Genomic DNA, 26,526 nt, shown 5'->3' with positions numbered 1-26,526 from the left:
CAGTGGTGTGAAGAAGAGAGATTTGCAAGCATGGGGGTGACTGCTAGCCTTGCTCAAAAAAAAAAAAATCTTGCCCCTGCTTGCACATATACGGACAGATGCATGGTTAACATTGACTGACAGAGGTCCTACAAAAATGGGAAAAAAAAAAAAAAGCTGGAGTGATCTTGGATGCCTTTTATTCATGGATCTGCTTAATTAAAATACACCTGGGACTAAACAACAACTTGCAAAATACTTCCACTTTGTTCTAATCATGTTTAACCCTTTAGTGTTCTGATTATTCTATCAAACATAATGCTTATTGATTCCCATTGATTTGAATTAATCATGCATTATCTCATATCTTCAAGATCTTGATGGTGTAATTACTTAATGTGGAATAACATTGTAGGGTAGGTGTGAGAGCCTGGATCTGGTCAGTTTGAACGTAAAACAGATTAACTATTTTGGCCGGATATGGCCAGTTTAAATACTAAAGGGTTAATAGTTTCTTTTTCCTTGACAATGTCAAACACCTCAAATACCTAATTGTTTCCCTCATTCACTTAGATTCAACTGGTTTATCCAGATTTACTTTACTTATGACCAATCTCAGTTCATTATTCCACTCATTGCACATTTATATCCTTACATATATAACAAACTAGCACTATGACCTGGCAACGCCTGGTCATAGTGCTAGTGCATGCATATACAGCTGCGTGCATGCACACATACATGCAAGTACTGTCCAAATCTCCGACCAATCACATACAGCTAGCTGGCATTCAATTGGCGTATCAAGTTTCGGGCATTTTGATTGGGTTTTTGATAGAAAATTCACAAAAAAGTCACTTCTATTGATTTTTTAATGGCGTTGTGGGGTGACTGGGGAAATGTAAAGATGTGTACGACCACCCTTGGACAGTTTTGAATGACCATAGAAAGTGCGAGCCCTCTAACTGAAAATTTGTGGATTTGTATAAAGGACACACACACACAGACATTTTGCCATTTATATATATCTCAATATATCTCGTGTAAATGGTATTAGATTGTTATTGACTGTGGCATGGTCGCCTTAAGTGTTGTCTCCCATAAACAAATAAATATATTCACTAAAACACTCCCGTGCACTGCACTACACTCACCCAAAATAGGTAACGGTGTTGTAAAATTACTTCAATATAATTTCTCTTAATCTCAGAGGAATAAGTAACTTCAGAACAATGAATACGTTCGAAAATATCTGCTATTACTTTTCTTTCTTCAAACAGCCACAGAAATAGGTTGTTTTTTTTTTTGTTTTTTTCTTCTCCCACACTTGATAAACTCTATCATCCAAAAATATTTGTATAAAAATATGATAATAGAAATTTTCGTAATTTCTCTCACCATTCTACTTTTCTTTTTTCCCCCTCTTTTCCTCCCTCATTTAAACTCGGAAAAAAAAAAGAAATAGCTGTTATGATGTCTTCGTAATTAGTTCTGACTTGTTAAAACAATTTTTTTTAAGATGATTTTTCTAGTTGTTAAGTGACAGACTTTTCAAAGAAAAGATATATTTTTTTCCCTAATCCAAGTTTAGCTACACCAGATAACCATAAATGTCACTTAAATATCTTTCTATATATTTGCTATTGATTGCTTCCATCCTCTGTAATATTTCTTGTCTTCTGTTACTTTCTTGTGTCATTCCAGTACTTCTTCTAAGAGGTGAACTTGAGAATTTATTTTGACAATTATTTTTATTCAGCCATGATAGAATTTCATATTGAAATATCATTACTTAATTAGTTTACAGACATCTGCCTTTGTCATATCCCTAGATATAAATCAATCAACATCAATGGAAATTGTAGCTGTGATACCAGTGCCAGTGGCACGTAAGAGAACCATCCGAACGTGGCCGTTGCCAGCGCCGCCCCGACTGGCCTCCGTGCTGGTGGCATGTAAAAAGCACCACCCGATTGTGGCCATTGCCAGACTCGTCTGGCCCCCGTGCCGGTGGCATGTTAAAAGCACCAACCAATCGTGGCCACTGCCAGTCTCCCCTGGCCCCCGTGCCGGTGGCACGTTAAAAGCACCAACCGATCGTGGCCACTGCCAGTCTCCCCTGGCACCTGTGCCGGTGGCGCGTAAAAAGCGCCCACTACACTCACGGAGTGGTTGGCGTTAGGAAGGGCATCCAGTTGTAGAAACACTGCCAGATCAGACTGGAGCCTGGTGCAGCCTTCTGGCTTCCCAGACCCCAGTTGAACCATCCAACCCATGCTAGCATGGAAAACGGACGTTAAACGATGATGATGATGATGATGATGATGAATGATAAAGCTAATTAATTTCTACCCTCTATAATCAAATGATGCAATTCCTTTTTCACATTTTGATCCCTTATGATCCATTCATGCAAAATCAAATGGAGCCAGTGTTGACTCAAGCTTTACATTTTCCACTCATAGCTTGTTGGTAGGACTAAATGTTGCTCACCTTTGTTTTATCACATGACTTTCTGCCAACCATTGTGACTGTGTTGTCTATTAAAACCCTATTAAAAGCACTTCTACTATCTCAGTCATTCAATATCCTTCATTTTGGAATTTAAACTATGACTCTGGCTGGAAGGTTTTGGCTGTGCAATCTCTCCTTCACTCAAGGTGAGCACTGACTAATGGAAAGAAATATGCTTTATTTCTTCATTCTAGATTATATTACAGTCTATATATTTCCTTGTTGAATGCGTTATACAATATATGTTTTACCAGTTAACTACTATGTACAAAATGCTAAGAATTCGGTGCTATGATAGGCGTAGGAGTGGCTGTGTGGTAAGTAGCTTGCTTACGAGCCACATGGTTCCGGGTTCAGTCCCACTGCGTGGCACCTTGGGCAAGTGCCTTCTACTATAGCCTCGGGCCGACCAAAGCCTTGTGAGTAGATTTGGTAGACGGAAACTGAAAGAAGCCCATCGTATATATGTATATATATATGTATGTGTGTGTATATGTTTGTGTGTCTGTGTTTGTCCCCCCAACATCGCTTGACAGCCGATGCTGGTGTGTTTACGTCCCCGTAACTTAGCGGTTCGGTAAAAGGAACCCAATAGAATAAGTACTAGGCTTACAATGAATAAGTCCTGGGGGTCGATTTGCTCAACTATAGGCGGTGCTCCAGCATGGCCACAGTCAAATGACTGAAAGAGAGAGTATGATAAAACACTCTGCTATAATTAACAATTATATTGAAGTGAAACCTAAACAAAAATTTCTTCTTTTTTTTTTTTTTTTTTTTTTTTTTTTACATATGCCCATCACAGTTCTGTTAATAATACAGCCGTCTCGACCCTGTTAAAATGACTGATGTAGCTTATTTTATCAATATTATCAAAAATTGTTTGAAGATGTCTTGTTTGCCACTTAACCTACGCCTTTGAAGTAAGCAACCCACCCATGAAATTTAATCATGGCAATTACTTTCCTACTTTAAACAATCACAGCAAACTCTGATGAAACACTTTGCCGGATTATCTTCTGTTAACACACATTTTTTCTCCTTCAGCTGTTATCAACTGATTAATTTAGCTGATGTGGTTTTTACTTGCTCTCTGCAAATGTGCACATTTACTAGGATTTTTAAATTCCAAAGTAGGGCATAAAACCACGCATTTGTAGAATAACTGTTGGTAGTAGTAAAACTAAAATCATTTCAAAATTGTCGGTCTTAAACATTCAGTATATACTTCCAAATACTGGAATGAAATAGAACTCTTTGACTTGTTTCAGTCATTTGACTGTGGCCATGCTGGAGCACCGCCTTTAATCGAGCAACTCGACCCCAGGACTTATTCTTTTGTAAGCCCAGTGCTTATTCTATCGGTCTCTTTTGCCGAACCACTAAGTTACAGAGAAATAAACACACCAGCATCGGTTGTCAAGCAATGCTAGGGGGGGGGGGGGGTTCGTTATCTAAATCAGTGTTATCTATTAAATGAAGGTACAGCTCATCACTCAATGAATACCAGTAAAATTACTGATAATATTTATTATACTTTATCAGTTTGTTTTGTTAACCACCTCACTCACCGAATTTATTACTGGTCATTAGTTCTGTTTCAAATTTTTCTTTTTTCATTTTCTCTATATTGCTACTATCATCCGTATGGCGTTTAGTTAATTATTTAAGTAACTGTTGAAATTGATATTGCATTAACAGCCAACCTTACAAAGCTTTATGCGGTTGACTATCATTTTAACTAACTTGTATACTTTCCTCTAACGGTTTCCTAATGTGATACAACACTACTTTAGTCTTGGTAATTGAAGATATTATCAATGTGGATTTTAGGTTTATCTTATCCTCTTTATCAGCTAATCAAAGGAAGAGGGACAGTTGCATGTCATTGTGGACTGGTGAGATTAATGCGACTGATGTCCAGTGTGGATATTTGTAAATTAACGACTGTGTGTATGAAATGTTGTTGAGTATTCCAAGGAGCAGTGAGTTCTGAGAAGGAAGGGTTAGGAAAGTGTTTCGTGTGGGATCTGGAAAATTGGACCTTGCAAAGGTGATGAGAGTAGGAATAATGAGATTTTCAGCTAGGCTTGGGTTTATGTAAATATGCAACTAGATTATTCAGAGGTGCAGAGGCTGTTGTAGTAGCAGTAGATAAGACAGAGAGAGAGAAAGAGTTTCTGAATTTGTTCAACATCAATGGAAATTGCAGCTGTGATACCAGTGCCGGTGGTACGTAAGAGAACCATCCGAACATGGCCGTTGCCAGCGCCGCCCCGACTGGCCTCGTGCTGATGGCACGTAAAAAGCACCATCCGATCATGGCCGTTCGCCAGCCTCGCCTGTCCTCCATGCCGGTGGCACGTAAAAAGCACCCACTACACTCACGGAGTGGTTGGCGTTAGGAAGGGCATCCAGCCGTAGAAACACTGCCAGATCAGACTGGGCCTGGTGCAGCCTTCTCACTTCCCAGACCCCAGTTGAACCGTCCAACCCATGCTAGCATGGAAAGCGGACGCTAAATGATGATGATGATGGTGTTGGTAAATGAGTCTTTATCTATTAATTGCATGACTTTCTTTTGAATGTTGTCTAGGATTTTTATGTGTAAAGCAGATTTGTGTGGGTCTTACATATATTCCTATTTACTATTGAATTACTTATTGCAACTTTCCTATAGGATAAGATACAGGACATTTCCTAGATATGGAAGTCAAATCTAGATATTAAAGTACGTTTCACACTTCAAGTAGTAAAGTCTACATTAAGTCAACTGTCCTCTCATCAGACTCAAAGCAGCACTTTGGGAAAGTGCTAACAACCTCTCATGCCAAAGTTACAATAAAGACCCAGAACAAGCAGAACAAGCAATGATAGATCACATAGTTTAATTGGCTATGATAGCGGATGATGTCTTGTTATAGCTTGCTCCTACCAATCATTTTGGACGTCTTGGCATTGGATCAAGATATCTCACTGTCGAGAACATGAGGAAACTGATATCAACAGCTTCCCCACACTTAACAAAACGATGCACTCCCCAGATTGTTGCTCTCATATTGACCTATACCTATTCAGATGCATATACACAAACAGTCAATTCTCATGGACAATCATGCTTGACTTCAAGGGGTTGCCAATGACAAAGATTCTTCAATTTTACCAAAATCTGGTTAACCAAGGCTCTTCTCAATTCTATGCTGTATCATGCAATTAATCATGTTTGTACTTTTCAAATTTCTCACAAATTACCAGAAGTTGCTGAATGGCATCCATATTTAAAACTTTGTGAAGAAAATTTGATAACATTAATACATTTTATATTACATATAATTTTGAATTGCAATGTATACTAGAATATAAATAGTATGTATGCAAACTTTATATCATCATCATCATCATTGGGTTGAATTTGCTTGAACTTCCATGACCCCGACTCTCCATTCATTTCTATTTTCCATAGTATTTAATCGTCCATTTCAGTGACATTCTAAAGAAATCTTTATATAATTAATTTCAGCAGATTTTATTAAATTTTGGTTGAATCTTGAGGCTACTGATTGAAGTAACTTCTAAATTACTTTGTCTAACAAAGATGTACAGAAGCTAAGTATGAGACATACAGAATTAAATATATTATATATATCGCTGTGAAGGTGAAAAATATGTAACATTTTTCAGAGACGCAAGAACACAGCTTGAAATAATGTTTTCTTTCTTTTCGCAATAACTTAACTTTTTTTTATTTTTGTTTTACTGTATTCTTTTGGAACTTTGCATTCTGAGTTCAAATCCCACTCTGTGGCTTATTTGATTAGTAGACTTAATCTGTCACCTGCTTCAACACCAAAACCTAGTACCTTGGTCCTTTTGACAGTCATCCTGTTGAAAGCATTCAGCTTAGGCCTCCAGTTTAACTAACCCTGTGCTTATTTATTCACAGCATTTTGAATTAATCATTTTCTTGTAGCTTCAAGATTTCAGACCATGTGATTGTTGATTTTTAGAATAGCATTGTAGGGTAGGCATGAGATGCCAGATCTCGCTGGTTTAACCCTTTAGCGTTTAAACTGGCCAAATCTGGCCCAATATATTCTACATGTTTTATATTCAAACTGGTGATATCTAGCCTCTCACACCTAACCTACAATGTCATGCTAAAAATAAACAATCACATCATTGAAACCTCAAAGCTATAAGATAATGCAGGATTAATTCAAAACAATTTGAGTGAAAAGGTATTACATTTAACAGAGTAATCTGAACACTAAAGGGTTAAACTTAAAACAGGTACAACATTCAGGCTGTATATGGCCGGTTTAAAGATAACTTTCCCTCTTCTTTCCTCTAGTTTCAGAAAGTCAGTTAAAGTCATAGATAACTGCTTACCTCCTGATTAAAACATAAAAAAAAAAAATTGACTCAATGTCAAGTGAGGCAATCCTTAGTCTTCTCAATTTCTAGTAATTATATTTGATTAGTACAGAGTAACTGCTCATCTTCTTTACCAAAGCTTTGCACTTTTTATGTGAAATTATTCATCAGCCTTCAGTTTTTAGTAATTCTTCTTCGCCCATGGCAGATACATTACAAATGCTTTTCTCTTTTTTCAAGAATATTGTTTTCTAAGTCAGTAACTTCTTTTCCTTGTTATTAAGCTACTTCCATTCTTATCATCTAACTGTATATTTACTTCTATTTTTATGAAGTAACCGTATATCACTTCCCACCTCTTCCACCACCTCATCATCATCATCATTTTAATATCCACTTGAGTGGTTGGCGTTAGGAAGGGCATCCAGCTGCAGAAACATTGCCAGATAAGACTGGAGCTTGGTGCAGCCTTCTGGCTTCCCAGATCCCCGGTCGAACCGTCCAACCCATGCTAGCATGGAGAACGGACGTTAAACAATGATGATGATGTTTGGACAGAGTTTTTATTAAGGCAGATTTTCTGTGGCCAGATGCCTCTCTGTTACCAGCCTTACCTGTTTCTAAGCAATGTGATATTTTCCTATGGCCAGACATATTCATTAGGCACTGTCAAGGCAAGGAGATGAACATATATACATCCACACACATACACTTTCCGTAGGGACAAATTAGAAAAAAGAAGCACTATCCGACTCGTGGCCGATGCCAGCACCGCCTCGACTGGCTTCCGTGCCGGTGGCACATAAAATACACCAATCTGACCGTGGCCGTTGCCAGCCCCGCCTGGCACCTGTGCAGGTGGCACGTAAAAAGCACCCACTACACTCACGGAGTGGTTGGCGTTAGGAAGGGCATCCAGCTGTAGAAACATTGCCAGATAAGACTGGAGCATGGTGCAGCCTTCTGGCTTCCCAGAACCCCGGTCGAACCGTCCAACCCATGCTAGCATGGAGAACGGACGTTAAACGACGATGATGATGATGATGAAGCAACATCTGGTCACTTTTCTTTCCATATATCATACATCAACTCATCCTAAATATTTTTCTTTAGTTCCTGATGAGCCATAGATAAACAATGTATTTTGCCAGATCAACAATGAGATTTATATATATATATATATATATACATCCACACACAAACACACATTCATACATACAACCTCAGTTTCCAAATACCAAACCCACTCACAACACTGGCCAGCCTGAAGCTATAGTAGAAGACATTTATCCAAAGTGCAACACAGTGAGACTGAACCCAGAACCATGTGGTTGGGAAGCAAACTATTCAACCACACAGCCACACCTGCTTCTATACCTTTCTCAACCATAGAGCCACACCTGTGCCTAATAATGTATTAGGATATTTGAACATGAGACATGAAGTGTTAATAGTGTCTTGCACACATTTCATGCTATTTACTTTTTATAAATATTTTCACAAATTTGCAACTAAAAAGGGAAACATTTCATTATATTCAGTTGCTACAGAGTTACTTTATTTAAACAGTGTTAAAATAATTACTTATATAAAAAGAGACCTTTCACCTCATTTTGCTGTTTACGATGATTTTAATTGCATTTCTTCGTTTAATTTCAGTTGGCAAGACTTCACTCATAACTAGGTTCATGTACGATAGCTTTGATAACACATATCAGGTAAGTGTCTGTTTTTTGTCGTTATAAATGTTGTTGTTTTAGAAAAGGAATCACAATTTTAGTTCTGCGGTTAGTTTTTTTTTTTTTTACCTTTTTGTTTCTTTTTGTTTTCTTTCTCACCAGTAAAGAAATACATAACTTTACTGCCATAAAGTGAAGAACAAGTGAGAAAAAATGTCTTTTGAAAATTCTAGATCTAGGGTTGCAAGTCTATTTAGTCCACTGTACTTCAAAGAATTTGACATGGCATTTCTTACAGAATGAGGATTTGGTGTTTTATTGTTAATAGCAAAACACTAGTAAAGTCTTCATATGTAGAGACAGGGGAGCCACTGCATGGTGCCAAAGATTCCAACATCACCATCAAAATACAGGACCAGATACTGCAACAGTTTGGGTTTCAGAGGACCACAGCTCTTTAACATCCTCCCTAAATGCCTGAGAGACTTGCATGGTGTGGACGTGGGTTTCTTTAAAACTAAACTGGATCTCTTCTTGTCGGGGGTCCCAGATGAACCTACCTCACGACAGGAGACAGAGATGCGGGCAGCGGCATCAAACTCCCTTGTTGACCAAGTGCCACGTATCAGAGGTGGATTCACATATTAGTGTAGCTCATTCAGCGGTGGTGCCCCAGCATGGCCGCAGCCTTCAGGCTGAAGCATTTTGAAGGATTTTAATTATACATATCTGTGATTTCTAGCGTGAATGTTTTTAAGTACTCTAAGAAAACAAAAAGTATTTGCTAAAAGTACGAAACAGGAATTTGGATTTATTTATTCGACTCTGTCTCCCACAAAATGTGTGACTTTTTGCTAATGTTTGCAGTCATAATTTTGTTGACAGATTTTCATTTCCATTTCTTCCTGTAAAGAGAGCTTGAGGCTTTGTGACAGACACCTACTTACCCCAAAGACATACTTATAATTTCTGAGAGAAGCTTGATCAGATTTCAGCTTTTGGACAGCTTGTTGATCTTAGATAACTAATAACCTTTTCTTAAATATTACGAAACAGGTAGGAATTTTCTGGTTTTGAGGCTTTTGAATTCTGACAGTTGCAGAACTGATCTTTATAGGCATAGCAGTGGCTGTGTGGTAAGTAGCTTGCTAACAAACCACATGGTTCCGGGTTCAGTCCCACTGCGTGGCATCTTGGGCAAGTGTCTTCTGCTATAGCCCCGGGCCGACCAATGCCTTGTGAGTGGATTTGGTTGACGGAAACTGAAAGAAGCCCGTCGTATATATGTATATATATATATATGCGTGTGTGTGTTTGTGTGTCTGTGTTTGTCCCCCTAGCATTGCTTGACAACCGATGCTGGTGTGTTTACGTCCCCGTCACTTAGCGGTTCGGCAAAAGAGACCGATAGAATAAGTACTGGGCTTACAAAGAATAAGTCCCGGAGTCGATTTGCTCGACTAAAGGCGGTGCTCCAGCATGGCCGCAGTCAAATGACTGAAACAAGTAAAAGAGAAAGAGAGAAAAAGAGATATGATTAATAATAAAAAAGAAAAAAAGAGATGCTTGGTTGTAACAAAATCCTATTGAGGTTTGCCTGATTTCTTTTTAAAATGTGACTTCATTATGGGCTACTAAAAATTGCAGATCAGATTTTTCAATAATTTCCAAAGTATGGTTTGGAATATATTTCTCAATTCCTCCGTGACTGTTCGTATGCATGCACATGTTTGTAATTCTGATTGCATCCGACTGGCTTTGTGTCATTAATGCTTTCTGATCGCTCTTGTGACTGAACCCAATTGTCAAGTAGAACTCGCTGATCAAAATTCCTCTGCCAACTCAATTTAGAGCAATGCCATTTGCTAGTACAACATCTATTGTTAGCTTGATATTTAAGTATGTCTCGTGCATTATCTTTGCAGTAAAACAAAAAAATAATAATAAAAAGCAAAGCAAAATTCTTATTGTGCACTAATTTTGGTATTTTCAATCTAAGTTGTCATTGATATTTTCTTAATGAAGTTCTATTTCCTCTGTGGCTTAAAAGTTTGAAGTAATATCTATACTCTTAATTTTACACTTTAATAGTTTTCATTAATGAAAGTTATTTGCCACAGGTTTTCACATAGTTTCCATTTTTAGATTCCTTTCCACTTGATTTCAACAAAAATAATGAGCTTTTCTTCAATTTTCTTTAAGTGTATGTCTGTAAACCAGAGGTTTACGAGGAAATGATTAAAATTGAAGCTATAGATGGGTTTTCATAGCAAATGTTTTTCAAGAAAAATGTCATTATCATTTTTCTCTTCTTGGGTTATTTAACTTTGGTAGCTTTCCTCTTTTTGGTACTTGCTCCAAGATAAATTTTCTGAGATGTTTCGGATTTCTTCAGAATATAAAATGTTTTGAGTGAGATGTCCTTAAGTCCTTAAGGATTAAAAGGGAGTCTTACTTCTTGTGTATCAAAACCATACCCTTTTTTCTTTTAGGAACTGCCGTTTATTATATGGGATTATATAGAATATAAAGATATCTCATTAAAATGCTTGATGAAATAGGAAAAATAACCAGCACAATAACATAACCTGACAACAATAATAAGAACAACAACAATACTCTGCCTGAAATAATAAAAAGGTGGTTTAGATTATTTCTAAATTAAAAATTAAGATCAGTAATTATTTTTTAAACTATAGTCTTATAGTTACAAATAGTAACGATGTTTAAAATGGGAACATCATCATCATCATCATCATTACACTCACTTTTCTACTCATTTTTCTTGCACTGGAACTGTGTGTAGACATGTGGAAACACTTCCATGAAGAAACATGATTAACCATGGGGAAAATATTACCTTGCCGGGAAACAGGTGACATTTGGCAACAGGAAGAGCATTCAGCTGTAGAAAATCAGTCTCTAACAGATGGAAAAGGGGACACTAAAATGATGGTGATGACAATGATGTATGACGGGCTTCCCTGCTGTTTCTATTTAAGCCTGGTGCATATTCTATTAGTCTCTTTTACCAAACTACTAAGTTACAGAGATGTAAACACACCAAGCGTGATCGTTGCCAGAGCAACAAACTGGTCTCCGTGCCAGTGGCACGTAAAAGGCACCATTCGAGCGTGATTGTTACCTACGTCACCTTACTGGCACTTGTGCTGGTGGCACGTGGAAAAATATTTGAGCAAGGTCGTTGCCAGTGCCACTAGGCTGGCTCCTGTGCAGGTGGCACATAAAAAGCACTATTTGAGCATGGCCATTGCCAATACCACCTGACTGGCCCTCATGCCGGTGGCACATAAAAGCACCCACTACACTCTCGGAGTGGTTGATGTTAGGAAGGGCATACAGCTGTAGAAACTCTACCAGATCAGATTGGAGTCTGGTTCACCAGACCTCAGTGAAATCGTCCAACTCATGCCAGCATGGAAAGCGAACGTTAAATGACGATGATGATGATATATATATATATGTATACATACATACATATATACACACACGCGCGCTCACACACACACACGATGGGCTTCTTTTAGTTTCTGTCTGCCAAATCCACTGACAAGGCTTTGGTCAGCCTGAGGCTATAGCAGAAAACACTTGCTGAAGACGCTGTGCAATTCATGCCTGCTCCTAACTATAATTACTCTGTCTGAAGTTACTTCAAAATTGTAATAATCTCTATAGGACTGCTTCTTTATCAAGATCAACGCACTTTTGTCGAAATACTTTTTTTGCAGTTCAAAAGTCTGCATTAAGAAATATATGAATATATTTATCTCCTTACGTTGCTGTTCTTCTTATCTTTTGATGAAAGACTATTTAACCCTCGGTAATCTATCTGGGGTTGCACTACCCCCCTCTCTCATGCTTTGTGTTCTTCAATCTTTAAACGTCTAAGAAATTGAGAAAACTAAAAAAAAAAAAAAAAAAGGAAGAAGAAATCTGAGCATTCTGAAGAACTTGAACAGCATTAAAAAAGCAGTTTCTTAAATTTATTTCACTGTATACAAATCCATATCTTATGTTTTCGCATCAAAACTGTTATTCAGAAGAGAATACGCATACATTACTTCACGTTCTGAAAACAAATTTTTTTCTCTGTAAAACTGCAAAATCCTTTGAAATTATTTTGATATCTATACGATAATGGTCAATGAATTCTTAAACATTCTTGTTATTTTATTCAAACCCATCTACGATTATTTCCAGTGTTTTCAATGTCAGAAATAAGCAACAGTACAGTAAAATGAAGTTATCAGAAATGAGCCAATCATATTCTTTGCCTTTAGCAATCAAGGGAGACTACTCCAACTGTTTACGTATTATTAGGTTTCATCAGTAGAAATATATCCTTTGGCACTGTAGTATCTCACTAACATTTTTACTATATAAATATGTGGTCAGCGCTCTCTTTAGTTAATTGTTTGGTTGGTGTCTCTCAATAATTATATGGTCAGTACTTTTTTTTTCCTAATTAAATTTTCAATTAATCTCAGTTCCAAGTGTCACTTGATGTGTTTTTTTTTTAAATTTACATCTCTACATAATAAGCTCGTTAACAATGCCTCCAAGTAGTTACCTAACTTATGAATAACATCTGAAGATAATAAGAAAGATTGCCAATTGTTACACTGGGCCAGCAAACTTAGGATAAAGAAAATAGTTTTTTAAAAGTCTGGTATCTGTTATAACAACACGCCTTCTAAATTTACTGCTAAAATAATTCTTCACCTAAAATTGCAGAAAACTGTCTTTGTAGTTCATTTCATTTTGCATAACGTAAATCAAAGGTTTTGTCAGATGACAGAACAGCTGTCACCAATCTGTCCAAAACATAGAAGCATAGAAAAGTAGATATACGATAGTAATGATGCCATTGCAAAGGAGGATAATTATTTATTCTTTCAGAAAGGCATACATGTTGGAAAAGAGAATTTCACTGTAAGAAATAAGATTTTAATTAATCCTGTTTTCACTACCAGATAATTCCTCATGTCGTATCCAAATACTGTTCCTCAGACACTTGTTTGTAAGCATTCCATTCTTGTAGGGTTTTATTACTGCTCTCTGTTTAAACGGTAATATTAATAGCTGCTACGCAATTAAAATGTCTTTAGGTAATAACTATAATTTATTCCATTGATCAATTAATTAATAATTTTCAAGAATACTTCTTGAATTACTTATTTAATTTTACGTGTATGCAATAGTGGAACCTGACATCACAAACAATTAGGTATTTTCACCTAATAATTGGTTAGAACACAGTTCTCTTGGGGCTTCATGCTATTTTAAGAATTGGCACAGCTTGTCTTGAAGCTACAAGATATCCAGCTAATCTGGATGCACAGTGTGGCATCACATTGTAAAGAGTTTGGAGAGAAATGGAATTAAGCTACTGAATAGGCAGATTGCTTGTTATTGAATATGGAAAATAGACTGTTAATGAAAATATTTAATTTCATATCAATAAATGGCATTTCTTTTGAAAATCATGGAATTACAATTTTCATTTGGCAGTTCTGTGGTGATAATGCCAGCAATAAACCAAATTCTTTGCTTTGCTAATAAAAATAGTTCTTACGTTTGGCAATTTTCAATAAATAAATATGACAAATTTTTTTAGCTTTTTAAAATGTACTTTAATTTTTTTTGCCCAAACGGTGAAGAATTATTTTCCATCATTATTCCATATGGTGGGTGAGAAATTATGCTTCATGTTATCACCAAGCCTGTGTAGTGTACAATATCAAAATATTTAGATTGATGCAGGAATGGCTGTTGGCATATGTGTGAAAATGTAGATGCAGAAAGTGCAACCAGTGATAGAAAATCTGTCTCAACAAATTCCATCTGAGCCATTCAAGCATAGAAAAGTTGATGGTGGTAGTGGTGGTGGGTCTTTTTTTTTCTTATTTTATTGAAAATATATGAAAATGATAGCAGTAAAGAAATAATATACAATCTGCTTAACTCAGGTATAAACCACCACTTAATTGTTATTTACCAACATTATATATAGCAGCTGATCGTAACTTGTCTAGTTAATTAGTTGTGAAGTGTGTGTGTGTGGAGAGGGAAGGGTTACTTAGATAAGCAAACAGTATTACAATGGCCTACTTGAAGGAGGATCTACACAACAAGTTTTGTTCTTTTATCTTTTAGTTTGGCAGGAAGGGAGGGCAAGAATCTTCAAACTGGAAACCTGGCCTGAATGTTTCCAATAGTGGACTCTGCTACAAGTAGCCAGGTGTCAGGTGGTGGTGGTGGTGGTGGTAGTGGTGATGGTGGTGTTAAACTGGGCAACAGGTTAAGTCTACCACCCAAATAGACCATTGCAGGAACTGAACCCAAAATACAAAGCATCAGTCCTATATTCTTATAGTTCTTAGACCTATTTCTTTACTACCCACAAGGGGCTAAACACAGAAGGGACAAACAAGGACAGACAAACGGATTAAGTCGATTATATCGACCCGCAGTGCGTAGCTGGTACTTAGTTTATCGACCCCGAAAGGATGAAAGGCAAAGTTGACCTCGGTGGAATTTGAACTCAGAACGTAAAGACAGATGAAATACCGCTAAGCATTTTGCCCGGCGAGCTAATGTCTCGGCCAGCTCACCGCCTTATAGTTCTTATACCAATCCATTGCTCTGGACTAGTGTTGTTTTTATTGACCCAGCATATCACCATACTGGACTTGTCTGAACTTCTTGTATGCTTTTATGGAACCTGATGTGACCCCTGACCTTGCCAGTTCCTGTCAAGCTGTCCAACCCATGCCAGCATGGAAAACAGATGTTAAATGTTGATGATGATGATGATGATATATAACTTTGACAATCCAGTCTATTTTGGGATGACATTCTAGATATGATTAGGGCTTGGAATATGCGATGTTTATACTCAACACAGAAGATTTAGTGTTAAAGTTAGCGATATATTAATAAATATTAATAACGGCAGTTGAATTAATTGCTTATAATTATCTGGTAAATAAATCAATATTGAAGGGTCCGACAGTCCACAATTGATAAACGGCAGTAACATTTATCAATTAGCCAAGATATACTTCAGCCCTGAACTGCCTACTGATTTTAGCATATTGCTTAAAGATGATCTTTGATGATACACCCACAATCTCTCTTTCTTTCTTTTTCTCTCTCTCTCTCTTTCTTCTCTCTCTCTCTCTCACTCACTCACTCACTCCTCACTCACTCCTCACTCACTCACTCACTCACTCCTCACTCACTCACTCCTCACTCACTCACTCCTCACTCATCACTCACTCCTCACTCACTCACTCCTCACTCACTCACTCTCCTCACTCCTCACTCACTCCTCACTCACTCACTCACTCACTCCTCCTCACTCACTCCTCACTCACTCCTCACTCACTCCTCACTCACTCACTCACTCTCCTCACTCACTCCTCCTCACTCACTCCTCACTCACTCACTCACTCCTCACTTACTCACTCACTCCTCACTCACTCCTCACTCACTCACACTCACTCACTCACTCACTCCTCACTCACTCACCACTCACTCCTCACTCATTCACTCACTCACTCACTCACTCCTCACTCACTCACTTACTCCTCACTCACTCACTCACTCCTCACTCTCACTCACTCCTCACTCACTCACTCCTCACTCCTCCTCACTCACTCACTCTCCTCACTCACTCACTCACTCCTCACTCACTCACTCACTCACTCACTCACTCACTACTCACTCACTCACTCCTCACTCACTCACTCCTCACTCACTCCTCACTCACTCACTCCTCACTCACTCCTCACTCACTCACTCACTCACTCCTCACTCACTCACTCACTCACTCATTCACTCACTCACTCACTCACTCACAGGTGGTCTCTGTTTTGAGCTGCATCAACTCCATTCGGTTCTGCTGGTGTACTCGATAACTGTTTAAGCTACTTATCTTAGACCTACTTGATTCATCCTCTGCTCCTTTTGTTTTCCTAACTAATTAACTTCCTGGTTCATGCATCAAACATTTCCTCTAATTCCTCTTCCATTTAACGGCGACATCGCTTTAGACCAGAAAATGGGAACTGTTTACACTGTAAGGATACATTTCATTTAATCAAGATCCTATCAAGCTATATGATTAAGAATTAGCATATTCAACCAAATTTGTATAAATAAAACTTGAGTACTTAAATGAGTGCATATCAATCAAATTCTTTCCCTTTAATTAATTAGTCTCCATTTTGTCAAATTTACCCAACTCACCTGCCCTTCTTCCCCATCATTGTTTTAGCATTTACTGTTCCATGTTCACGTGACTGGGACAGAATTTGTTGAGGCACCATTTTCCTATGGCTGGTTGCCATTCCAGTTACCAGCCCTCACCTGTTCCCAAGGTAATATTTTCCCCCCATGACCACACCTGCTTTCATGGCAGACTGGAAACGAAGGACACTCTGCAGGATGACGGTGACACTTGTTCTTGTACTCTTTTACTTGTTTCAGTCATTTGACTGTGGCCATGCTGGAGCACCGCCTTTTTAGTCGAGCAAATCGCCCCCAGGACTTATTCTTTGTAAGCCTAGTACTTATTCTATTGGTCTCTATTGCCAAACCACTAAGCTACGGGAAAGTAAGCACACCAGCATTGGTTGTCAAGCAATGTTGGGGGGACAAACACAGACACACAAACATATACACACACACACACATATATATATATACATATATATGATGGGCTTCTTTCAGTTTCCGTCTACCAAATCCATTCACATGGCTTTGGTCGGCCCGAGGCTATAGTAGAAGACACTTGACCAAAGTGCCACGCAGTGGGACTGAACCCAAAATCCTGCAAATGGAAAACAAACTTACCACAGTGTCATGTCATTGCTAGTTTCTGTTTCTTTTGTGATGACCCAGAATCTTGTCTGTCGGCTTTTTTAGGTCATTGACCATTGATTGTCTCTTATTTTCCAGACATGTCCAGCTCAACTCCATTTCAGTGGGGTTTTTTTTATTTTTAATCCATTTCATTGATTTATAATTTTTCTGCACCAATCCAAGCATAATGTATCCATAAGCGTGTTGAATTGCTTTTCACGTGCTCATACTTGTAATCATCGTCAGTGTTTTAACGTCCATTTTTCTATACGTGAATGGGCAAGACAGAGTTTGTTGACCTGAACTTTTTTTTTTTTATGTACAAATGCCCTTCCTATCATCAACCTTCACCTATTTCCAAGTAAGGTAATATTTCCCCTTGACAAGATATGTTTTTTACGAATAATATATTTGCTCCAATTTAAAGTGACATTTATCTAAACAATATATATGTATAAGATCTAAGAACTTTGACTCACTACTGAACTCTAGATCTGAAATGTTCAGCTGTTGTAAGCATATACCTAAGTTCCTATTGAAGAATTGGGAAGTACTTCCCCTACCAGATTGAATAACTGTACCACAGGATCAAAGACACTATCTTTTCAGCCTTATAATTTACAGTCTCGGGGAAATAACTCTTATTCCCCTTGCATGACATTATAATCATCATGTGAAGTCAAGGCAAGAAGACCAGTAACACACATTCGCATACATTTATATGCATGTGTACAGCACACACACACACATATCAAATTAAATATACAACCAAAAGACCTACTAATACTTTTGTGCTACTGTGATACTTGAACAGACATATTTATAAAATATGCCATGTATCTTAAAGCAATCTTTTAGGCTCTGTTTGTGTGTTATATGTGATTTTTTCTATATTTTAATTATATATATATATATATATATATATATATATTATATATATATATATATATATGAGTGGCTTCTTTCAGCTTCCATCTACCAAATTCACTCAGAGATTTGGACCCAAAACCATGTAGTCAGGAAGCAAACTTCTTACCAAACAGCCATGCCACACTTACTTATAAGATAGTCTTTAAAAAAAATGGTTAAGAGCACGGCCTACTAACCCCAAGATTCTGAGTTTGATTCCAGGCAATGACCTTAATAATAATAATAATAATAATAACATCGAAAAATATGTTAGGAATGAGAACCCCGGTTCAAAATTTCCCAAACACACCTGAAGAAGGCTGGAAGGTATATCAGCCAAGTAGCTTGCTTACTAACTACATGGTTCCGGGTTCAGTCTCACTGCATGGCACCTTGGGCAGGTGTCTTCTACTATAGCCTCGGGCCGACCAAATCTTTGTGAGTGGATTTGGTAGACGGAAACTGAAAGAAGTCTGTCATATATATATATATATATATATATATATATATATATATATGTGTGTGTGTGTATGTATGTATATGTTTGTGTGTCTGTGATTATCCCCCCAAACATTGCTTGACAACCGATGCTGGTGTGTTTACATCCCCGTCACTTAGCGGTTCGACAAGAGAGACTGATAGAATAAGTACTAGGCTTACAAAAAATAAGTCCTAGGGTCGATTTGCTCACCTAAAGGCAGTGCTCCAGCATGGTTGCAGTCTTTATTGACTGAAACAAATAAAAGAATAATTACACTCATCTTTGTTTGCAGTTGACTTTTGAAATAACCTAAAGTGGAGAATTTAAACATACTATATAACAGTCAACCATAACTCATATCCCAAAAACAATTCTAAGAAATGTCTGGGATTCTTTACAGATCCAATTTAATAAATTGAACTGAAAGAGAGTTGCATCTATTATACTGGATGACAAAATGGCAAGCAAAATCGAGATCTAATATGGTTTTAAACTTTAACTCTATTTGACACAGTCTGTTTGGCTAGCAAACAGGTTTCACTCCTACTTTACCTCTTAAATGAAAAGCAAAAGTAAGAGAGCTTCCATCTGTAAAAGCAAATTAGTCTAACTACTTAGAGATAAATAAGTTTTGAGAAAACCAGCGTTTTCATTCCAGCTTGGTAATTGTGTATAAAACAGTATAATCTAGAATATATTAAGTTAGCAGTCAGTTTTTATTATGTTTGCGTCTGGATTGCACCAGGAAAGTAAAATTTAATTACAACATAAATATTTGTTTTAAATCCTATGTTTTGCTTAATTTTTAAAATCATTCTACTATAATTCAGCTTTGGATGTAGAAAGTGAAAAAAAAAAAAGTAGATATACAAAACATCAAGTCACTGAAATAATTATATGCACATTTAGCTATATTTTCATTTCATATCATGTATATAATCACTTATGTAAATACACATTACGCATCTAGAAATTTAAAAAGAAATTGGCTTACGACTTGGGTTGTATTAAAAGAAAAAAAAATGTTTAAACATCCCCCATAATTTCAAGATAAATTTGCATGCAAGAGTGTGTGTGTGTCTGTGTGTACATGTATACACTCATGCACAAACAAAATTATAGTTGGTTGTAGAAGAATTTAGGATTTATATTTGTTTTCAAATTTAATGAAAGTCTAACCAAGTTTTTAGAATAAGTACACCGTCTCCCTGCATGTAATGTGACTCGATTAAAAGTGTTGGCATTAAAACAGTGCCTCGAAAATATCACCAGAAGGAGCATGTATAGCAAGAAACTGTATGGCATAAATCATCAATTTCAAATGTATTGATATGTGTAAGAACTTTAACTCACTACTAAACTCTAGATCTGAAATGTTAAACAGTTGTAAGCATATACCTAAGTTCCTGTTGAAAAACTGGGAAGTACTTCCCCTGCCAGATTAAATAACTGTACCATAGGATCAAAGACACTCTGTTTTCAGCCTTATAATTTACAGTCTAAGGGAAATAATTCTTATTCCCCTTTTGCTTCTTTCTGATTTCTTTTTCGTTTTCCAGTCTTTCAACCTTCCACTTTTTATATATATTTCCTTCTTGCTTTTTCTCTCATCCCATTTTTAGTCTGTTATGCCATGTGAGCAGTGTCTGATGATTGTGCTGAAACACAAGACATGTTATAAAACACCGTTTGGCATGTTCTCAGCTCATGAAGCTAATAGTAGCACATAAGAACATATATTCTGCTTATTAAATAATATCTCTCACCAGATGGAGTACTTTTTGTGTTGATCTTACCATCACAGAACAGTACACTATATATGTGTGTGTATGTGTTGAAGACACTTCCTTCCATTTCACCAGAAATGAGGTCCTAAAAGCATATCATTCATATCTATATCCTGCCACCCATTCTGTACCTGTCAAGCCTTCCCCACAACTCATCTTTGTAACATCCGTGCCTCTTTCATCCTTCTAAGAGCTAAGACTCTATTTCCTCAACTGTTGTAATTATATGAGAGCAGAACTGCACACATTCCATCCCTTTCTTTTCTGCTTACCAGTTATCCCTCTCTAGGAACCAATTTCCTTGTCACTCAGCCCACATCATCCCTTTTTCTTTCTTTTTTTTTTTTTTACTTGTTTCAGTCATGTGACTTTGGCCATGCTGGAGCACCGCCTTTAGTCAATCAAATCGACCCCAGGACTTATTCTTTGTAAGCCTAGTACTTATTATATCGGTCTCTTTTTTGCCGAACTGCTATGTTACGGGACGTAAACACACCAGCATCGGTTGTCAAGCAATGTTGGAGGAACAAACACAGACACACAAACACGCACATACATATCTATATATATATACATATATACGACGGGCTTCTTTCAGTTTCCGTCTACCAAATCCACTCACAAGGCTTTGGTCGGCGCGAGGCTATAGTAGAAGACACTTGCCCAAGGTGCCACGCAGTGGGAATGAACCCGGAACCATGTGGTTGGTAAGCAAGCTACTTACCACACAGCCACTCCTACGCCTTATATACTTTTTTTTTTTTTTTTGGTGGTGATGATGGTGGTGGTAATTCAAGAATTACAAGGAACTGTATGTAGGAGGGATGGGCTTAATTATCAGCTTTTACTGAATAATTAACTTACTACATGTGCTAAACACCTTTTTGTATTTGTACTTCCAAACACAAGTATATTTATATTTTTTACTTATAGCCATATAGATATACATATACAGATTCTTTTTTTACATATTCTACATAAATTATTTTTTCCATTTCAGGCCACAATTGGAATAGATTTCCTATCCAAAACGATGTACCTAGAGGACAGAACTGTAAGTCAACATTTTAATCCAACCATAACTCTTTAACACATGAATTTTTTACGTATCTCTCTCTATATAAACGGCAGTTTGTCTGTGCGTGTTTCTGTGTGTCTGTTTTCTCGTACCCTCACCCTGACCACGGCTTTCAACCGATTCTGATGAAACTTGACACACACATAGCCCAATGTCATAATTCAAAACTAACGCAGCGAAAATTTTGAAAAGTTCCCCCAGTTCTGAAAAAAATCGATAAATTCAACATGGGGTCGAGAATAAAAAAAAACAAACCACAGACTGTCTAGGGGACGCAACTCAACCTTTTATTACTCTCAAAAAAAAAATTTACCATCATTTTTTTTCCATTTTTTTGCTATTTTTTGGCTATAACTCTCTAAAAATGCCTTATAGTTATTTCCCTTACAAACCTGAGCAACGCCGGGCGATACTGCTAGTTTTATCTAAAATGTCATTTATCATAGTTTAAATACTTGTTGCTACCATGGAAATTTTCTATTCCAGCCATTCTTAGACAAGATAAATTGATATTTTAAATCATTAAAACTTTATTTTCAGTTTTTTTTTTCCTTTGCTATATGTGTTAATATAATTTTTTTAGCTTCTTTATATTAGAAAATTCACATTTAGCACTATTAGTTTCATTTAGCTTTTATTTTATTTTTCTCTTTAATTGACGTAAGATTCTTTTTTTAGTTAATGGCTGGCTGTTTTAATACTTATCCGTATATTTTTAATTAATATTGATTGATTTTAGAGAAAATACATTTTGTAGTTCATGTTCAGATGGTATCAGAACACTTAGCATCTTCCATGAAGATGTTTATTATATACATTTAAAATATGATGTTATATGAATTCCATCTACGATATCCCTTTGTTATTTATGAGATGGCTATAATAGGTTTCTGCCAGACTACTTTATTCACAGATATATGACTACACTCGCGGAGTGGTTGGCGTTAGGAAGGGCATCCAGCTGTAAAAACACTGCCAGATCAGACTGGAGCCTGGTGCAGCCCCTGGCTTCCCAGACCCCGGTTGAACCATCCAACCCGTGCTAGCGCGGAAAACAGACGTTAAACGATGATGATGATATATATGTTTCTATGTTCTTAGTTCAAATCTCATTAGGTGTGAATTCACTTTTTTTCCGTCCTGGTTTTCGTGGATCAGTTCAACCTACCTTCTTTACAAAGTTTTGCTTTGTACACAGCCAGAAGAAATCATTTTACATGATTGATATATATATATTGTTCAAAGGCAACAATACGTTGTATTTAAAACTATGAGGCATTATTGTGAAGGGAAAATGCAAATGACAATTATGTTAGTTCAATAATGTTATAAGAATGAATAGAAATAAAAGGCGGCAAGCTGGCAGAAACATTAGCACGCTGGGCGAAATGCTTAGCGGTGTTTCTGCCGCTATGTTCTGAGTTCAAATTCCGCCAAGGTCGATTTTGCCTTTCATCCTTTCGGGGTCGATTAAATAACTACCAGTTACGCACTGGAGTCGATATAATCAACTTAATCCGTTTGTCTGTCCTTGTTTGTCCCTTTTGTGTTTAGCCCCTTGTGGGTAGTAAAGAAATAGGTATTTCATCTGCCGCTACATTCTTAGTTCAAATTCCACCAAGGTCAACTTCGCCTTCGCCTTTCATCCTTTCAGGGTCAATTAAATAAGTAAAAGATAAAAGGGTAGCACACACTTGGTCTTTGTATAATGTGTTCTAATATTGTTTCAATATTGTTGTATTCTTGGACAAAACACTTTATAATTTACTTCCTTCAATTCAAATGAAAAAAAATACAGGTATATCTTTCAGGCATAAAAGTCTTAAATTTTTAGAAGGCATAGGCATTTTTTTTTTTTTTTTTAACTATTGTTGACCGATGCAGAGTAAGTTTTGCTGGCCATAGCTATCGTGCTAAACAACAGGCCATATCAGATGTAATGTTGTTGGGACTTGTAATTCCTAATAGAGAATGACGACCATTCAGCTACATTGATGTTATTGGCAGCCACATACAATGTGAATTGACTCCCAAAGCTATTGGGAGGTCAGAAGTTCCTGGAATGACGTTGTAAAGCACATCTGATTTGCAACTGCTTAAAGAAGATAGCTAATTATGTTCACCTCAGTGCTTGAGCAGGACATATTTTATCGATCCCAGAAAGATAGGAAGTAATGTCGATCTTGCAGTATATCTATCTAATGAGGTTTAGCCAAATCCTACGAAGCATTTGTCTGTTGCTTTATTGGTCGTTAATAACAGAGCTAGCCATACTAATTGTAAAAGGCAGCCAGTAGTAAAACGCACACGTCCCAAACAGCACAAAACAGTAGAGGTGTCCTATCTTCACGTGGAAGTGTTAAAGTTGGCTGAACACAATTCCATATTAATGAATATAAAATTAGTAACTTCATATAAAGCAGTCACGGTGGTAAAGGTGAAGAAAATAAGATATTATCATCATTTTCTGTGTGTTGTTCCATGCTGAGGTAAGTTGGATGGATCTCACATCTTACTTCTCATCTGACATCCACAGCAACAGTGGGAACTGGCCATTATTATTATTATTATTGTGTCTTACAGTGTGCACTGATGTGCGTTTTATTGTCTCTAGCACCAGATTAAAGAATTCTCTTTATTCTCTGTCAGTTCTTATTGGGAATTATTGCCCTCCTGCACAATATTTTTTAATATCCTTTCTTTAGCTGGAGGCTCTTTCTATTACAACCGCTCTGTAGCGTATGCTGAATTTTCGCGCGTCCTCTACCATCATTATCATCATCATCATCGTTTAACATCCGCTTTCCATGCTAGCATGGGTTGGACGATTTTGACTGAGGGCTGGCGAACCAGATGGCTGCACCAGGCTATATTAATTCTTATTTGGGCTTATGCCCCTTTTAGGTTAGCAGCTCATGGTGCAGCTTTGAAACATCTCCTTTTCTTCTTTATCAGCGGTGGATTCATATTTCCATAATTTAGGAAAGGATAAATTCACTGGCTATTGTTTCTTAGTTTTGTTTTTTGAAAGCTTTTTTTCCTTCTCATGTACAAGCTGACGCTTCCTTCTCATATAGGCGCAGGAGTGGCTGTGTGGTAAGTAGCTTGCTTACCAACCACATGGTTCCGGGTTCAGTCCCACTGCGTGGCACCTTGGGCAAATGTCTTCTGCTATAGCCTCAGGCCGACCAAAGCCTTGTGAGTGGATTTGGTAGACGGAAACTGAAAGAAGCCCATCGTATATATGTATATATATATATGTGCATGTGTGTTTGTATGTCTGTGTTTGTCCCCCTAGCATTGCTTGACAACCGATGCTGGTGTGTTTATGTCCCCCGTAACTTAGCAGTTCGGCAAAAGAGACCGATAGAATAAGTACTGGGCTTACAAAGAATAAGTCCTGGGGTCGATTTGCTCGATTAGAGGTGGTGCTCCAGCATGGCCGCAATCAAATGACTGAAGCAAGTAAAAGAGTAAGGTGTAAAAGTAAGCCAGTGATCACTGCTTTGTCCCAATTATATTTAATAAACTAATGAATATTGTTTTGTCCAGTGAGTAATAGTTATTTTGTTGCACAAAAAAAACTTAGTTAAGTATTATTTAATAAACATGAAACTCATTGGATTTATCAAATAGGTTTGTAGTACGGGATTTTGGCACCTATTTTGCTTGTCACTTGTAAGTGAAGCAGTGTTGATGTTGACATTCTAACCAGTCACTTTGCTCTTTTGAAGATCTGAGCTGTATAAAAACGCTTTACAAGAGAAGCAGATGAGATTTGTTGACAAGACTGACATCCATCAGTAAATTCTGGCTTCAAATAATTCTTTACCTGCCTCTTGCTAGCATGAAAAAAAGCGCATTAAATGAACAAGCAAATTCCTGTTTCATATCTTTTATAAGATTTTGATGTTCTTTTTCCATGGAATCAGCTTCATATCCATGCTGAGGAAGATGCTTAGTGTTTCTGTAAATATCCGTTTATGAAGACAGTCATGTTTCTAAAGATAGTCTGTTGTTTCTATAAGTGAAAAGATCATCTTGTAGCTTGTATCATAACAGATCAAGAAGCAATTGATTTTCTCCACATGTTATTTAGACTCGTGAAAGAAAAGCTATTAATATGGAAGGCTTTCAAATCTGCTCGGTACAGATCACAAGGTAGTGCTGAAATACACCAGCCAGACTGTAAAAAAATCATTAATTTTATCTGTGGTTCTAATAATATTGAAACAATATAATTTCATCCATTTTGTAATAATGAAATACTTAATCTGTCATGTTGAGTTAATTTGAGTCTGAGACAATCATTTGGTGAAAAGAAATCATGTCCTATCAGAGCAGTTGCTTAACTGACAAGCAAATATTTTTATAGAAGAGGTACTTTTTGAAAATAAACTTGTCTTTCCTTTCCCTTAGGGATTTGATAGTCAGAAGAGTATCCACCTTTAAAATTTCATTGGTCTTATTAAATCCGTGAATGAGACATGTGGTGAAAGAGGAAATTAAATGGAGGAAGTCAAAACGGAATAAAGTTATTTTACTTGCTACAGCTCAAAGTTCTTAATACACTGTTGGTTAGGACTGTAAATCATTTGTCGATGCGTAGACGTATTTCGTCTGCCGTTACATTCTGAGTTCAAATTCCGCCGAGGTCGACTTTGCCTTTCATCCTTTCGGGGTCGATAAATTAAGTACCAGTTAACGCACTGGGGTCGATGTAATCGACTTAATCCCTTTGTCTGTCCTTGTTTGTCCCCTCTATGTTTAGCCCCTTGTGGGTAGTAAAGAAATAGGTATTTCGTCTGCCGTTACGTTCTGAGTTCAGATCATTCA

General features: G+C 37.1%; 1 protein-coding gene across 2 annotated transcripts in view; it reads left to right on the top strand.

Annotated features, from left to right (window-relative positions):
- LOC115222264 (ras-related protein Rab6) overlaps window positions 1-26,526 on the top strand; it is a 218,660-nt gene that overhangs the window by 135,019 nt on the left and 57,115 nt on the right. For both annotated transcript variants that reach the window (XM_029792428.2, XM_036511325.1), the window contains exons 2-3: window positions 8,527-8,585; window positions 21,613-21,666. In XM_029792428.2, the coding sequence (XP_029648288.1) occupies window positions 8,527-8,585; window positions 21,613-21,666 (113 nt within the window). The remainder of the gene's footprint in view (window positions 1-8,526; window positions 8,586-21,612; window positions 21,667-26,526) is intronic.

The sequence above is a fragment of the Octopus sinensis genome, linkage group LG19 (assembly GCF_006345805.1).
Source record: "Octopus sinensis linkage group LG19, ASM634580v1, whole genome shotgun sequence".
Lineage (NCBI taxonomy): Eukaryota > Metazoa > Mollusca > Cephalopoda > Octopoda > Octopodidae > Octopus > Octopus sinensis.
This window is presented reverse-complemented; position numbering and strand designations above follow the sequence as displayed.